Genomic DNA, 15,996 nt, shown 5'->3' on the forward strand with positions numbered 1-15,996 from the left:
CACAGGTGAGAAGCCTTTTCCATGTTCTGACTGTGGGAAATGTTTTACATTGAAATCAAATCTTGTTTATCATCAGAGATGTCACACAGGTGAGAAACCATTTACATGCTCAGAGTGTGGGAGTTGTTTTTCACAGAAAGCATCTCTTGTTACACATCAGAAAATGCACACAGGTGAAGATTTGTTTTCATGTTCTGAGTGTGGAAAATGTTTTACACTAAAATCAAATCTTGTTATACATCAGAGACGTCACACAGGTGAGAAGCCATTTCCATGTGCTGAGTGTGGAAAATGTTTTACCTACAAATCAAATCTTGTTTATCATCAGAGATCTCACACAGGTGAGAAACCATTTATATGCTCTGAGTGTGGGAGCTGTTTTTCACTGAAAGCACATCTTGTAACACATCGAAAAATGCACACAGGTCAAGATTTATTTACATGCTCTGAGTGCGGGAAATGTTTTGCACTGAAATCAAATCTTGTTATACATCAAAGACTTCACACAGGTGAGAAACCATTTCCATGTGCTGAGTGTGGGAAATGTTTTACATACAAATCACAGCTTGTTGAACATGAGAGAAGGCACACAGGTGAGAAGCCATTTCTATGTTTGGAGTGTGGGAAATGTTTTACACAGAATTCTGATCTTGTACGCCATAACAGAACTCACACTGTTGAGAGACCATATTTGTGTTCTGATTGTGGGAAAGGTTTTACATGCAAATCACATCTTGTTACACATCAGAGAAGTCACACAGATGAGAAGCCGTTTCCTTGCTCTGAGTGTGGGAAATGTTTTACACAAAAATCTCATCTTCATAAACACAGGAAAATGCACCTTCTCTGAGTGTGAAAGATTACTACGTCGTAAACATAAAATTTGATGGCAGATAACCAATTAGCCCATCTAGTCTGCCTATGTACTTACACACTAGGGTTCATTTTTGTTAGGAGCCAATGTAAATTTTTAGAGTTTAGGAGGAAACCAGAGTACTCAAGAGAAAAGCCAAGCAAGTACGGGGACTGGCAAGGACAGCATAATCCAACATGAAGTGAATGTGGAATATCAGGATCCGGACTTACAGCAGTGGCAGGGCTGATTAGTTCCAGGCCATGTTTGTTTTAAGATCTGTTGTGAATCACTGCTTGGCTAATAAACATCAACTGTGGTTTCTTGTTAAAGATCTGTTCAGAGCAGAAGGTCATGGTTCTCAATGCCTTTTAGCAGCTGGGCAATAGGCTCGGAGGTGTCTGGGAATTTTGCTAGGGACCTCCTGGAATGTTGTATCTCTTTGAACCTTGAGTATTGCCTGATGAAAACCTGCCATGCTATATGCTGTCAATCTGCTGCCCGAAGAAACCACTTCATGGTATCCAGTGTATGTGATTCCTGTCACATTTAGCACCTGAACAGAGACCTCCCAGCTCGACATTGCAATCCGCAGGAACCCAGGTGAGACAGTTGTGAACTGGCAACATTTTCTGATTACACCTTGTGCAGGTGGTTCGGGAGCCAGATAATGGTGTGTAAGTGGCAGCCCGGCATTAAAGGGCCTCCGGGTCTAAATCGAATTGTTTGCTGTTATGTGTCTGAGTGGCCAGTGACGCGGGCAGGTGTGAGCTGGTCTGTGTTCTGAGCCTGGCACCTTATATCTGTCCACAAGGTGGATACGCTGGCTATTACGGAGCCATATATATATATATATATATATATATATATATATATATATATATATATATATATATATACCAGATACAGGGGCAGCAAGCTCGATTTAAAGGAGATGAGGAAAGGTGGGCAGGAATGGGAGAGGCTACTGAAGCTCACCCCAGCTGACAACAATGTGGACATCTGAGCCAATGCCATGCATTAATAATGGCCTGATAGACGGCACAGCGGGGAGGCACAGCGAGAGGGAGGCACAGTGGGGAAGCACAGCGAGAGGGAGGCACAGCGAGAGGGAGGCACAGTGGGAAGGAGGCACAGCGGGAAGCACAGCGAGAGGGAGGCACAGTGGGAGGGAGGCACAGCGAGAGGGAGGCACAGCGAGCCTATGCAGATATGTCTGTGACTGAGTCACGCTCCCACCCAAGCGAAGATACTGAACCACCCCAGGAGACCGAGTCTGAGGCCCAGTGGAACCCTGTTGGTGAGAAGGTATCACTGCACTGAACTTTGGGCGAGATCAACTCTATGACAGCAATCCGCCTTTGAGACTGTAAAAGTGGTAAATGTCAGGGTGATTGCGGCTTCACCACCAGAGGGCGCGCCACATTTTGTGTTGAAAAAGGATTTGCTATATTGTGTTGCTACTTAACAGGGAAAAATGGTAGATCGGTCGTTAGTTCCCCAAAAACTCCTTGCAGTTGGTATTGGGACCTGCACATACGCATTATACACCCTACAATAGCCCCTCACCCATTATACACCCTCCAATAGCCCCCTCCCCCATTATACACCCTCCAATAGCCCCCTCCCCCATTATATACCCTCCAATAGCCCCCTCCCCCATTATACACCCTCCAATAGCCCCCTCCCCACATTATACACCCTCCAATAGTCCCCTCCCCCATTACACACCCTCCAATAGCCCCCTCCCCCATTACACACCCTCCAATAGCCCCCTCCCCCATTACACACCCTCCAATAGTCCCCTCCCCCATTACACACCCTCCAATAGCCCCCTCCCCCATTACACACCCTCCAATAGCCCCCTCCCCCATTACACTCCCTCCAATAGCCCCTCCCTCTTTACACACCCTCCAATAGCCCCTCCCCCATTACACACCCTCCAATAGCCCCCTCCCTCTTTACACACCCTCCAATAGCCCCTCCCCATTACACACCCTCCAATAGCCCCTCCCCCATTACACACCCTCCAATAGCCCCTCCCCCATTACACACCCTCCAATAGCCCCTCCCCCATTACACACCCTCCAATAGCCCCCTCCCCCATTATACACCCTCCAATAGCCCCCTCCCCCATTATACACCCTCCAATAGCCCCCTCCCCACATTATACACCCTCCAATAGTCCCCTCCCCCATTACACACCCTCCAATAGCCCCCTCCCCCATTACACACCCTCCAATAGTCCCCTCCCCCATTACACACCCTCCAATAGCCCCCTCCCCCATTACACACCCTCCAATAGCCCCCTCCCCCATTACACACCCTCCAATAGCCCCTCCCTCTTTACACACCCTCCAATAGCCCCTCCCCCATTACACACCCTCCAATAGCCCCCTCCCTCTTTACACACCCTCCAATAGCCCCTCCCCATTACACACCCTCCAATAGCCCCTCCCCCATTACACACCCTCCAATAGCCCCTCCCCCATTACACACCCTCCAATAGCCCCTCCCCCATTACACACCCTCCAATAGCCCCCTCCCCCATTATACACCCTCCAATAGCCCCCTCCCCCATTATACACCCTCCAATAGCCCCCTCCCCCATTATACACCCTCCAATAGCCCCCTCCCCCATTACACACCCTCCAATAGCCCCCTCCCCCATTACACACCCTCCAATAGCCCCCTCCCCCATTACACACCCTCCAATAGCCCCCTCCCCCATTACACACCCTCCAATAGCCCCCTCCCCATTATACACCTTCCAATAGCCCCCTCCCCATTATACACCCTCCAATAGTCCCCTCCCCATTACACACCCTCCAATAGCCCCCTCCCCCATTACACACCCTCCAATAGCCCCCTCCCCCATTACACACCCTCCAATAGCCCCCTCCCCATTACACACCCTCCAATAGCCCCCTCCCCATTACACACCCTCCAATAGCCCCCTCCCCATTACACACCCTCCAATAGCCCCCTCCCCATTACACACCCTCCAATAGCCCCCTCCCCATTACACACCCTCCAATAGCCCCCTCCCCCATTACACACCCTCCAATAGCCCCCTCCCCCATTACACACCCTCCAATAGCCCCCTCCCCATTACACACCCTCCAATAGCCCCTTCCCCATTACACACCCTCCAATAGCCCCTTCCCCATTACACACCCTCCAATAGCCCCCTCCCCCATTACACACTCTCCAATAGCCCCCTCCCCATTACACACCCTCCAATAGCCCCCTCCCCCATTACACACCCTCCAATAGTCCCCTCCCCCATTACACACCCTCCAATAGCCCCTCCCCCATTACACACCCTCTAATAGCCCCCTCCCCCATTACACACCCTCCAATAGCTCCCTCCCCCATTACACACCCTCCAATAGCTCCCTCCCCCATTACACACCCTCCAATAGCCCCCTCCCCATTACACACCCTCCAATAGCCCCCTCCCCCATTACACACCCTCCAATAGCCCCCTCCCCCATTACACACCCTCCAATAGCCCCCTCCCCCATTACACACCCTCCAATAGCCCCCTCCCCATTACACACCCTCCAATAGCCCCTTCCCCATTACACACCCTCCAATAGCCCCTTCCCCATTACACACCCTCCAATAGCCCCTTCCCCATTACACACCCTCCAATAGCCCCCTCCCCCATTACACACCCTCCAATAGCCCCCTCCCCCATTACACACCCTCCAATAGCCCCCTTCCCATTACACACCCTCCAATAGCCCCCTCCCCATTACACACCCTCCAATAGCTCCCTCCCCCATTACACACCCTCCAATAGCCCCCTCCCCCATTACACACCCTCCAATAGCCCCCTCCCCATTACACACCCTCCAATAGCCCCCTCCCCCATTACACACCCTCCAATAGCCCCCTCCCCCATTACACACCCTCCAATAGCCCCCTCCCCATTACACACCCTCCAATAGCCCCCTCCCCCATTACACACCCTCCAATAGCCCCCTCCCCATTACACACCCTCCAATAGCCCCTTCCCCATTACACACCATCCAATAGCCCCCTCCCCCATTACACACCCTTCAATAGGCCCCTCCCCATTACACACCCTTCAATAGGCCCCTCCCCATTACACACCCTCCAATAGCCCCCTCCTCCATTATATTCACCCTCCAATAGCCCCCTCCTCCATTATATTCACCCTCCAATAGCCCCCTCCCCATTACACACCCTCCAATAGCCCCCTCCCCCATTACACACCCTCCAATAGCCCCCTCCCCATTACACACCCTCCAATAGCCCCCTCCCCATTACACACCCTCCAATAGCCCCCTCCCCCATTACACACCCTCCAATAGCCCCCTCCCCCATTACACACCCTCCAATAGCCCCCTCCCCATTACACACCCTCCAATAGCCCCCTCCTCCATTATATTCACCCTCCAATAGCCCCCTCCCCATTACACACCCTCCAATAGCCCCCTCCGCCATTATATTCACCCTCCAATAGCCCCCTCACCCATTATACACACTCCAATAGCCCCCTCCCCCATTATACACCCTCCAATAGCCCCCTCCGCCATTATATTCACCCTCCAATAGCCCCCTCCGCTATCATTCACCCTCAAATTGCCCTTCCCTCCAGATACGCCCAGCGATAGCTCGCTCTCCTCATATTCACCCTCCAAAAGCCCCCTCCCTCATATATGCCATCTGATAGCCCCTTCCCCATTACATGCCCTTCAATAGCCCCCTCACCCATTATACGCACTCCGATAGCCCCTTTCACCATTATACTCTCAAGGATAGTGCTCACACCCATTATTCTCCCTCCAACAGTCCCCCACCCCAATATGTGCTCTCCAATAGCCCTCCTACCCCCATATACACCCTCCGATAGCCCCTTCCCCATTACACGCCCTCCAATAGCCCCCTCACCCATTATACACACTCCAATAGCCCCCCACCCCAATATATGTCCTTCGATAGCCCCCTCACCCATTATACACCCTCCAATAGCCCACCTTCCCCATATATGCCCTCCGATAGCCCCTAGCCCTTTAGGCCCCCCATACACTATGCGATTTGGGCCCGATTTCACCCGATTCTGGAGGATCGGACCAAGAAATCAGGTGAAGTTTCCCAAATTGCGTAGAGTATGACATCCGTTCTGATCCGGTCCTGTGTGCATTGGATCAGATCCGGAGGTCGGACGGTCTGCACATGAGATAAATCTTATGTGCAGCCGTCAGTGCAGCAGGGAACGGGGTCCAGAGATCAGGGTCCGGTCCAGGGGAGCTGCAGGCGGGGTACCGGCAGGAGATGTAGTGGCAGGCGGGGACCGCAGAGCAGAGTCCGGGGGTGCGGCTAGGACACTACAGCCTGTGGTGTCCTGTTATTATTATTATACAGGGGGAGCAGCCTGTGGTGTCCTGTTATTATACTGGGGGAGCAGCTCATGGTATCCTGTTATTCTTATACAGGGAGAGCAGCCTGTGGTGTCTTGTTATTATTATACAGGAGGAGCAGCCTGTGGTGTCCTGTTGTTATTATTATTATATAGGGGGAGCAGCCTGTGGTGTCCTGTTGTTATTATACAGGGGGAGCAGCCTGTATTGTCCTGTTATTATTATACAAGGAGAGCAGCCTGTGGTGTCCTGTTATTATACGGGGGGAGCAGCCTGTGGTGTCCTGTTGTTATTATTATTATATAGGGGGAGCAGCCTGTGGTGTCCTGTTGTTATTATACAGGGGGAGCAGCCTGTATTGTCCTGTTATTATTATACAAGGAGAGCAGCCTGTGGTGTCCTGTTATTATACGGGGGGAGCAGCCTGTGGTGTCCTGTTATTATTATACAGGGGGAGCAGCCTGTGGTGTCCTGTTATTATTATACAGGGGGAGCTGCCTGTGGTGTCCTATTATTATTATACAGGGGGAGCAGCCTGTGGTGTCCAGTTATTATTATACAGGGGAAGCAGCCTGTGGTGTCCTGTTATTATTATACAGGGGGAGCAGCCTGTGGTGTCCTGTTATTATTATTATATAGGGGGAGCAGCCTGTGGTGTCCTATTATTATTATACAGGGGGAGCAGCCTGTGGTGTCCTGTTATTATACAGGGAGAGCAGCCTGTGGTGTCCTGTTATTCTTATACAGTGGTAGAAGCCTGTGGTGTCCTGTTATTATTATACAGGAGGAGCAGCCTGTGGTGTCCTGTTATTATTATTATATAGGGTGAGCAGCCTGTGGTGTCCTGTTATTATACAGGTGGAGCAGCCTGTGGTGTCCTGTTATTACTATACAGGGGGAGCAGCCTGTGGTGTCCTGTTATTATTATACAGGGGGAGCAGGCTGTGGTGTCCTGTTATTACTATACAGGGGGAGCAGCCTGTGGTGTCCTGTTGTTATTATACAGGGGTAGCAGCCTGTGGTGTCCTGTTGTTGTTATTATACAGGGGGAGCAGCCTGTGGTGTCCTGTTACTATTATACAGGGGGAGCAGCCTGTAGTGTCCTGTTATTATTATACAGGGGGAGCAGCCTGTGGTGTATTGTCATTATTATACAGGAGGAGCAGCCTGTGGTGTACTGTTATTATTATCAGCAGCCGCCCAGTCTTTTGATTAGTATTTTTCCTTTTCTTCAGCTCGTCGCTACCCCAGACCCTGCTCTCCGTTCCCTTCGGTGAGCGGGAGAATAGAAAAAAAACCTGCCCATTACCTCTCCTGCCGCTCCCCCGGTCCCTGCTATCTGCCTGCCTCTACCACAGACCCTGCCCGATACCTCTCCTGCCACTATCCCGCCTGCAGCTCCCCTGGACCCTGCTCCCTGCCTGCCTGTACCACGCATAGTACATGCCCGCTACCTCTCCTGCCGCTACCGCAGTTCCCCCGGACCCTGCCTGCCTCTACCACGGACCCCCTATTCCTCTCCTGCCACTATCCCGCCTGCAGCTCCACAGACCCTGCTCTCCGGTCCCTGCTCCCTGCCTGCCTCTACCACGGACCCTGCCCGCTACCTCTCATGCCACTTCCCCACCTGCAGCTCCACAGACCCTGCTCTTCGGCCCCTGCTCCCTGCCTGCCTCTACCACGGACCCTGCCCGCTACCTCTCCTGCCACTACCCTGCCTGCAGCTCCCGGACCCTGCTCTCATGTAGCTTTCCCGGGTTTACATGTGATAAATCTTATCAAGCTGTCCCAGGGAGCTGCACGGGGAGCTCAGGGGGAGTCAGGCGAATATATGGGGCCCTTAGACACTAGAGCCCTATGTGTCTTTTCCTCTGTCTGCCACATGCCTGGCCTCTTACATCTGCATTATGTATAATATGTACAGTCTGTGACCCTGCAGCTGTAGTGGGAGAGAAGTCCCAGCATGCCCTGCATGGTATGCTAACAGTCATTGGACGTGTAGTAAACTCTCTGGGTCCTCACAGCTCAGTGATCTATCCCTCAGTGTAAGATTCCACCTGTATTACAGTAACACCGGGGTCCGCACCACCTGTATTACAGTAACACCGGGGTCCGCACCACCTGTATTACAGTAACACCGGGGGCCGCACCACCTGTATTACAGTAACACCGGGGGCCACACCACCTGTATTACAGTAACACCACAGCACCGGGGTCCGCACCACCTGTATTACAGTAACACCACAGCATCGGGGTCTGCACCACCTGTATTACAGTAACACCACAGCACCGGGGTCTGCACCACCTTTATTGCAGTAACACCGGGGTCTGCACCACCTGTTTCCCAGTAAAACCCAGGTCTGCACCACCTGTATTACAGTAACACCGGGGTCTGCACCACCTGTATTACAGTAACACCGGGGTCTGCACCACCTGTATTACGGTAACACCGGGGTCCGTACCACCTGTATTACGGTAACAATGGGGTCCGCAGCACCTGTATTACGGTAACACCGGGGTCTGCGTCGCCTGTATTACAGTAACACTGGGGTCTGCGCCTCCTGTATTACTGTAACACCGGGGTCTGCTCCACCTGTAATACAGTAACATCGGGGTGTACACCACATGTATTACAGTACATGTCTGCACCGGGGTCTGCACCATCTGTATTACTAGAGTGTCAGCCTCCTGTATGGGTAGAGACTAGTTCCCATGCAGTATAGATTACAGGATGTGATGTTCAGTGAGGGCGGAAGTTGTTACATGCCCTCACAACGTTTTTTAATTTATGTGTAATTCATGTAGGTGTAGGTTATTTTGTTTTATTTTTGCAGCATTGTACCCTCGCAGGCTCGCACGCTTCGGGCACGGTGGCTCGCTTCGCTCGCCACAGATTTATATTCCCCCTCCAGGTATACGTGGACCCAGGGCATGATGGGAAAAGTACCAAAACTGCATGGGATCTAGACACTACCCTCCTTTGTATGATAATGCAGCACCAGAGTCATCTCCAGCTGCACTATAACAAGGCACCAGAGGTTCTTCTCCATGTACAATGATAATGCAGCACCAGAGGCTGCTCCAGCTGCACTATAACAAGACACCACAGGCTGCTCCCCCTGGTACTACAGCAACCTGACAGCAGAGCTGCTCAGCCTATATAGAATAATATAATATCATTATCTGCTGCCAGACACAGCAATGGCCGCTCTCTGCTCCTGCTGCCAGACACAGCAATGGCCGCTCTCTGCTCCTGCTGCCTTGTGGGTATAGCAGAGGAGGGCGGGACTAATACCTGACGTCACTGGACGCTGTAGCTGCCGGACTGAACTACAGGTGACATATACAGAGGGCGGGGCTGTGAACGGGGTGACTGAGGGGCGGACCTTTTGTAATGACAGGGTACTTCCGCCCTGTGCGTTCCGAGTTACTTCCGGCCCGTGCGTTCCACTCCCAGGAAGTGAGTTTCCTTCGACTGCAGCAGCAGCAGCAGAGTGACCGTCGAGATCAGGTAATGGTGCCTATACCGATGGAACAGCCTGTAGTGTCCTGTTATTATACAGGACAAGCAGCCTAGAGTGTCCTCTTATTATGATACAGGGGGAGCAGCCTGTAGTGTCGTGTTATTCTTATTGTACAAGAGGAGTAGGCTGTGGTGTCCTGTTAGTATTATACAGGTGGAGCAGCCTGTAGTGCCCTGTTGTTATTATTATACAGGGGGAGCAGCCTGTGGTGTCCTGCTATTATTATACAGGGGGAGCAGCCAGTGGTGTCCTGCTATTATTATTATACAGAAGGAGCAGCCTGTGTTGTCCTGTTATTCTACAGGGGAGCAGCTGGTGGTGTCCTGTTATTATACAGGGGGAGCAGCCTGTGGTGTCCTGTTATTATTATACAGGGGAGCAGCCTGTGGTGTCCTTTTATTATACAGGGGAGCAGCCTGTGGTGTCCTGTTATTATTGTACAGGGGGAGCAGCCTGTGGTGTCCTATATTATTATTAATATACAGGGGAGCAGCCTGTAGTGTCCTGTTATTTTTATTCTATAGAGGGAGCAGCCTTTAGTGTCCTATTATTATACAGGGTAAGCAGCCTGTGGTGTCCTGTTATTGTTGTTATAATACATGGGGAGCATCCTGTGGTGTCTTGTTGTTATTTTTATACAGGAGAAGCAGCCTTTGGTGTCATGTTTTCTTGTTGTTATTATACTGGGGAACATCCTGTGGTGTCATTTTATTATTATTATTATTATTATTATTATTATACAGGGGAGCAGCCTGTGGTGTCCTGTTAGTATTATACAGGGGGAGCAGTCTTTGGTGTCTTGTTGTTGTTGTTGTTATTATTATTATACAGGGGGAGCAGCCGGTGTTGTCTTGTTGTTGTTGTTATTATTATACAGGGGGAGCAGCCTGTGGCGTCTTGTTGTTGTTATTATACAGGGGGAGCAGCCTGTGGTGTCCTGGTATTATTATACAGGAGGAGCAGCCTGTGGTGTCCTGTTATTATTATACAAGGGGAGCAGCCTGTGGTGTCCTGTTATTATTATACAAGGGGAGCAGCCTGTGGTGTCCTATTATTATTATACAGGAGGAGCAGCCTGTGGTGACCGGTTATTATTATGCAGGGGGAGAAGCCTCTGGTGTCCTCTTATTATTATGCAGGGGTAGCAGTCTATAGTGTGCTGGTAAGTATTAAAATGATTATACAGGGAGAGCAGCATGTGGTATCCTGTTGTTGTTGTTGTTATACAGTGGGAGTGGCCTTTGGTGTCCTGACCATTAGCTGTGCACAGTAACCTATCATCAATACAGCATTGTGTGACAGGCACTGGGGCGTCTGATGTGTGACCAGGGCTGTGTGACATGGGTTTACTACACGTCACGTGAGGATGAGACGCGTCACTGATTCCCTGAGGATGGAGAAGGACGGGAGTCACATGTCTGAGAGGATACTAAGTCTCACCCTGGAGATCATCTACCTGCTGACCGGGGAGGTGACAGTGACATCACTTATATCTATAGTAATAATACAGGGACGTGACCAGGGAGGTGACATCACTTATATATATAGTAATAATACAGGGACGTGACCAGGGAGGTGACATCACTTATATCTATAGTAATAATACAGGGACGTGACCGAAGAGGTGACATCACTTATCTATAGTAATAATACAGGGACATGACAGTGACATCACTTATATCTATAGTAATAACACAGGGAGGTGACAGTGACATCACTTATATCTATAGTAATAATACAGGGACGTGACCGGGGAGGTGACAGTGGCATCACTTATATCTATAGTAATAATACAGGGAGGTGACTGTGACATCACTTATATCTATCGTAATAATACAGGGATGTGACCGGGGAGGTGACAGTGACATCACTTATATCTATAGTAATAATACAGGGACGTGACCAGGGAGGTGACAGTGACATCACTTATATCTATAGTAATAATACAGGGACGTGACCTGGGAGGTGACAGTGACATCACTTATATCTATAGTAATAATACAGGGACGTGACCAGGGAGGTGACAGTGACATCACTTATATCTATAGTAATAATACAGGAAGGTGACCATGGAAGTGACATCACTTATATGTATAGTAATAATACATGGACGTGACCAGGGAGGTGACATCACTTATATCTATAGTAATAATACATGGACATGACCAGGGAGGTGACATCACTTATATCTATAATAATAATACAGGGAGGTGACAGTGACATCACTTATATCTATAGTAATAATACAGGGAGGTGACAGTGACATCACTTATATCTATAGTAATAATACAGGGACGTGACCGGCGAGGTGACAGTGACATCACTTATATCTATAGTAATAATACAGGGACGTGACCGGGGAGGTGACATCACTTATATCTATAGTAATAATACAGGGATGTGACCGTGGAGGTGACAGTGACATCACTTATATCCATAGTAATAATACAGGGACGTGACCGGGGAGGTGACATCACTTCGATCTATAGTAATAATACAGGGACATGACTGGGGAGGTGACAGTGACATCACTTATATCTATAGTAATAATACAGGGAGGTAACTGGGGAGGTGACAGTGACATAACTTGTATCTATAGTAATAATACAGGGACGTGACCAGGGAGGTGACAGTAACATCACTTATATCTATAGTAATAATGCAGGGACGTGACCTGGAAGGTGACAGTGACATCACTTATATCTATAGTAATAATACAGGGAGGTGACAGTGACATCACTTATATCTTTAGTAGTAATACAGGGAGGTGACCGGGGAAGTGACATCACTTATATCTATAGTAATAATACAGGGATGTGACCGGGGAGGTGACAGTGACATCACTTATATCTATAGTAATAATACAGGGACGTGACCAGGGAGGTGACATCACTTATATCTATAGTAATAATACAGGGACATGACCAGGGAGGTGACATCACTTATATCTATAATAATAATACAGGGACGTGACCGGGGAGGTGACAGTGACATCACTTATATCTATAGTAATAATACAGGGACGTGACCGGCGAGGTGACAGTGACATCACTTATATCTATAGTAATAATACAGGGACGTGACCGGGGAGGTGACATCACTTATATCTATAGTAATAATACAGGGATGTGACCGTGGAGGTGACAGTGACATCACGTATATCCATAGTAATAATACAGGGACGTGACCGGGGAGGTGACATCACTAAGATCTATAGTAATAATACAGGGACATGACTGGGGAGGTGACAGTGACATCACTTATATCTATAGTAATAATACAGGGAGGTGACCGGGGAGGTGACAGTGACATCACTTATATTTATAGTAATAATACAGGGATGTGACCGGGGAGGTGACAGTGACATCACTTATATCTATAGTAATAATACAGGGATGTGACCGGGGAGGTGACAGTGACATCACTTATATCTATAGTAATAATACAGGGACGTGATCAGGGAGGTGACAGTGACATCATTTATATCTATAGTAATAATAAAGGGACGTGACCGGGGAGGTGACAGTGACATCACTTATATCTATAGTAATAATACAGGGAGGTGACCGGGGAGGTGACAGTGACATCACTTATATCTATAGTAATAATACAGGGAGGTGACCGGGGAGGAGACATCACTTATATCTATAGTAATAATACAGGGACGTGACCGGGGAGGTGACAGTGACATCACTTACATCTATAGTAATAATACAGGGATGTGACCGGGGAGGTGACAGTGACATCACTTATATCTATAGTAATAATACAGGGACGTGACCGGGGAGGTGACAGTGACATCACTTATATCTATAGTAATAATACAGGGACGTGACCGGGGAGGTGACAGTGACATCACTTACATCTATAGTAATAATACAGGGAGGTGACCGGGGAGGTGACAGTGACATCACTTATATCTATAGTAATAATACAGGGATGTGACCGGTGAGGTGACATCACTTATATCTATAGTAATAATACAGGGACGTGACCGGGGAGGTGACAGTGACATCACTTATATCTATAGTAATAATACAGGGAGGTGACCGGGGAGGTGACAGTGACATCACTTATATTTATAGTAATAATACAGGGATGTGACCGGGGAGGTGACAGTGACATCACTTATATCTATAGTAATAATACAGGGATGTGACCGGGGAGGTGACAGTGACATCACTTATATCTATAGTAATAATACAGGGACGTGACCGGGGAGGTGACAGTGACATCACTTATATCTATAGTAATAATACAGGGAGGTGACCGGGGAGGTGACAGTGACATCACATATCTATAGTAATAATACAGGGACGTGACCGGGGAGGTGACATCACTTATATCTATAGTAATAATACAGGGACGTGACCGGGGAGGTGACAGTGACATCACTTATATCTATAGTAGTAATACAGGGACGTGACCGGGGAGGTGACAGTGACATAACTTATATCTATAGTAATAATACAGGGACGGGACCGGGGAGGTGACAGTGACATCACTTATGTCTATAGTAATAATACAGGGAGGTGACAGTGACATCACTTATATCTATAGTAATAATACAGGGATGTGACCGGGGAGGTGACAGTGACATCACATATATCTATAGTAATAATACAGGGACGTGATGGGATCTGGGATTGTATATAATGATATTTGATGTCTCCCCCAATACACAGGATTACACAGTAGTGAAGAAGACATCCGGTGAGTGTGAGACACCCAGGAGCCGTCCCCCTGTGTCAGGAGGACTGAGCAGGACCCAGAGCCCCATCACGGTGCCTCCACCTCACTCACTGATACATGAGAGGCACAATGACCAGAAGATCCTGGAACTCACCAACAAGATCATTCAGCTGCTGACCGGAGAGGTGACTGCTGGGAATGGGACATTATACAGTAACATGGGGGGATGTGACCGGAGAGGTGACTGCTGGGAATGGGGTAATATACAGTAACACCGGGGGATGTGACCGGAGAGGTGACTGCTGGGAATGGGACATTATACAGTAACACCGGGGGATGTGACCGGAGAGGTGACTGCTGGGAATGTGACGTTATACAGTAACACCGGGGGATGTGACCGGAGAGGTGACTGCTGGGAATGGGGCGTTATGCAGTAACACCGGGGAATGTGACCGGAGAGGTGACTGCTGGGAATGGGACGTTATACAGTAATACCGGGGGATGTGACCGGAGAGGTGACTGCTGAGAATGGGACGTTATACAGTAACACCGGGGGGATGTGACCGGAGAGGTGACTGCTGGGAATGGGACGTTATACAGTAACACCGGGGGATGTGACCGGAGAGGTAACTGCTGGAAATGGGATGTTATACAGTAACACCGGGGGATGGCACAATGACCAGAAGATCCTGGAACTCACCAACAAGATCATTCAGCTGCTGACCGGAGAGGTGACTGCTGGGAATGGGACATTATACAGTAACATGGGGGGATGTGACCGGAGAGGTGACTGCTGGGAATGGGACATTATACAGTAACACCGGGGGATGTGACCGGAGAGGTGACTGCTGGGAATGTGACGTTATACAGTAACACCGGGGGATGTGACCGGAGAGGTGACTGCTGGGAATGGGGCGTTATACAGTAACACCGGGGAATGTGACCGGAGAGGTGACTGCTGGGAATGGGACGTTATACAGTAATACCGGGGGATGTGACCGGAGAGGTGACTGCTGGGAATGGGACGTTATACAGTAACACCGGGGGATGTGACCAAGGAGGTGACTGCTGGGAATGGGACGTTATACAGTAACACCGGGGGATGTGACCGGAGAGGTGACTGCTGGGAATGTGACGTTATACAGTAACACCGGGGGATGTGACCGGTGAGGTGACTGCTGGGAATGGGGCGTTATACAGTAACACCGGGGAATGTGACCGGAGAGGTGACTGCTGGGAATGGGACGTTATACAGTAACACCGGGGGATGTGACAGGAGAGGTGACTTCTGGGAATGGGACGTTATACAGTAACACCGGGGATGTGTCTGGGTGATGACTGTACCATTGTGTGTCTCAGGTGCCTATAAGGTGTCAGGATGTCACTGTCTATCTCTCCATGCAGGAGGGGGAGTATATAGAGGAACACAGGGGTCTGTACAAGGACGTGATGATGGAGAATCACCGGCCCCTCACATCACTGGGTAAGAGGAGACATTTATTGTACAGGGGAGAGCAGGTATGGGGGTCCATTA

General features: G+C 49.5%; 5 protein-coding genes across 7 annotated transcripts in view; 4 read left to right on the plus strand and 1 right to left on the minus strand.

Moving 5' to 3' along the window:
• The window catches only part of LOC146009852 (uncharacterized), a 70,593-nt gene extending 69,408 nt beyond the window's left edge, over positions 1–1,185 (plus strand). Inside the window, exon 8 of the mRNA XM_083150393.1 lies at positions 6–1,185. Coding sequence (XP_083006519.1) covers positions 6–850 — 845 coding nt within the window. The 3' untranslated portion in view covers positions 851–1,185. The remainder of the gene's footprint in view (positions 1–5) is intronic.
• The window catches only part of LOC146009826 (uncharacterized), a 426,905-nt gene that overhangs the window by 167,036 nt on the left and 243,873 nt on the right, over positions 1–15,996 (plus strand). The gene's annotated exons all lie outside the window — the stretch shown is intronic.
• Positions 1–15,996, minus strand: part of LOC146009824 (uncharacterized) — a 163,849-nt gene that overhangs the window by 98,497 nt on the left and 49,356 nt on the right. The window lies entirely within an intron of this gene.
• LOC146007350 (oocyte zinc finger protein XlCOF29-like) lies at positions 9,766–14,706 on the plus strand. Its single transcript, XM_083145699.1, has 3 exons — positions 9,766–11,241; positions 14,456–14,647; positions 14,701–14,706. Exons 1-3 carry the CDS (start codon positions 11,137–11,139, stop codon positions 14,704–14,706), a joined length of 303 nt encoding a protein of 100 aa, XP_083001825.1. The 5' UTR covers positions 9,766–11,136.
• Positions 15,833–15,996, plus strand: part of LOC146009839 (uncharacterized) — a 103,266-nt gene continuing 103,102 nt past the window's right edge. For both annotated transcript variants that reach the window (XM_083150372.1, XM_083150373.1), the window contains exon 1: positions 15,833–15,945. In XM_083150372.1, the coding sequence (XP_083006498.1) occupies positions 15,861–15,945 (85 nt within the window). In that variant the 5' untranslated portion in view covers positions 15,833–15,860. The remainder of the gene's footprint in view (positions 15,946–15,996) is intronic.

Source organism: Crinia signifera, chromosome 6 (assembly GCF_055691185.1).
Source record: "Crinia signifera chromosome 6, ASM5569118v1, whole genome shotgun sequence".
In the NCBI taxonomy this organism is placed as follows: domain Eukaryota; kingdom Metazoa; phylum Chordata; class Amphibia; order Anura; family Myobatrachidae; genus Crinia; species Crinia signifera.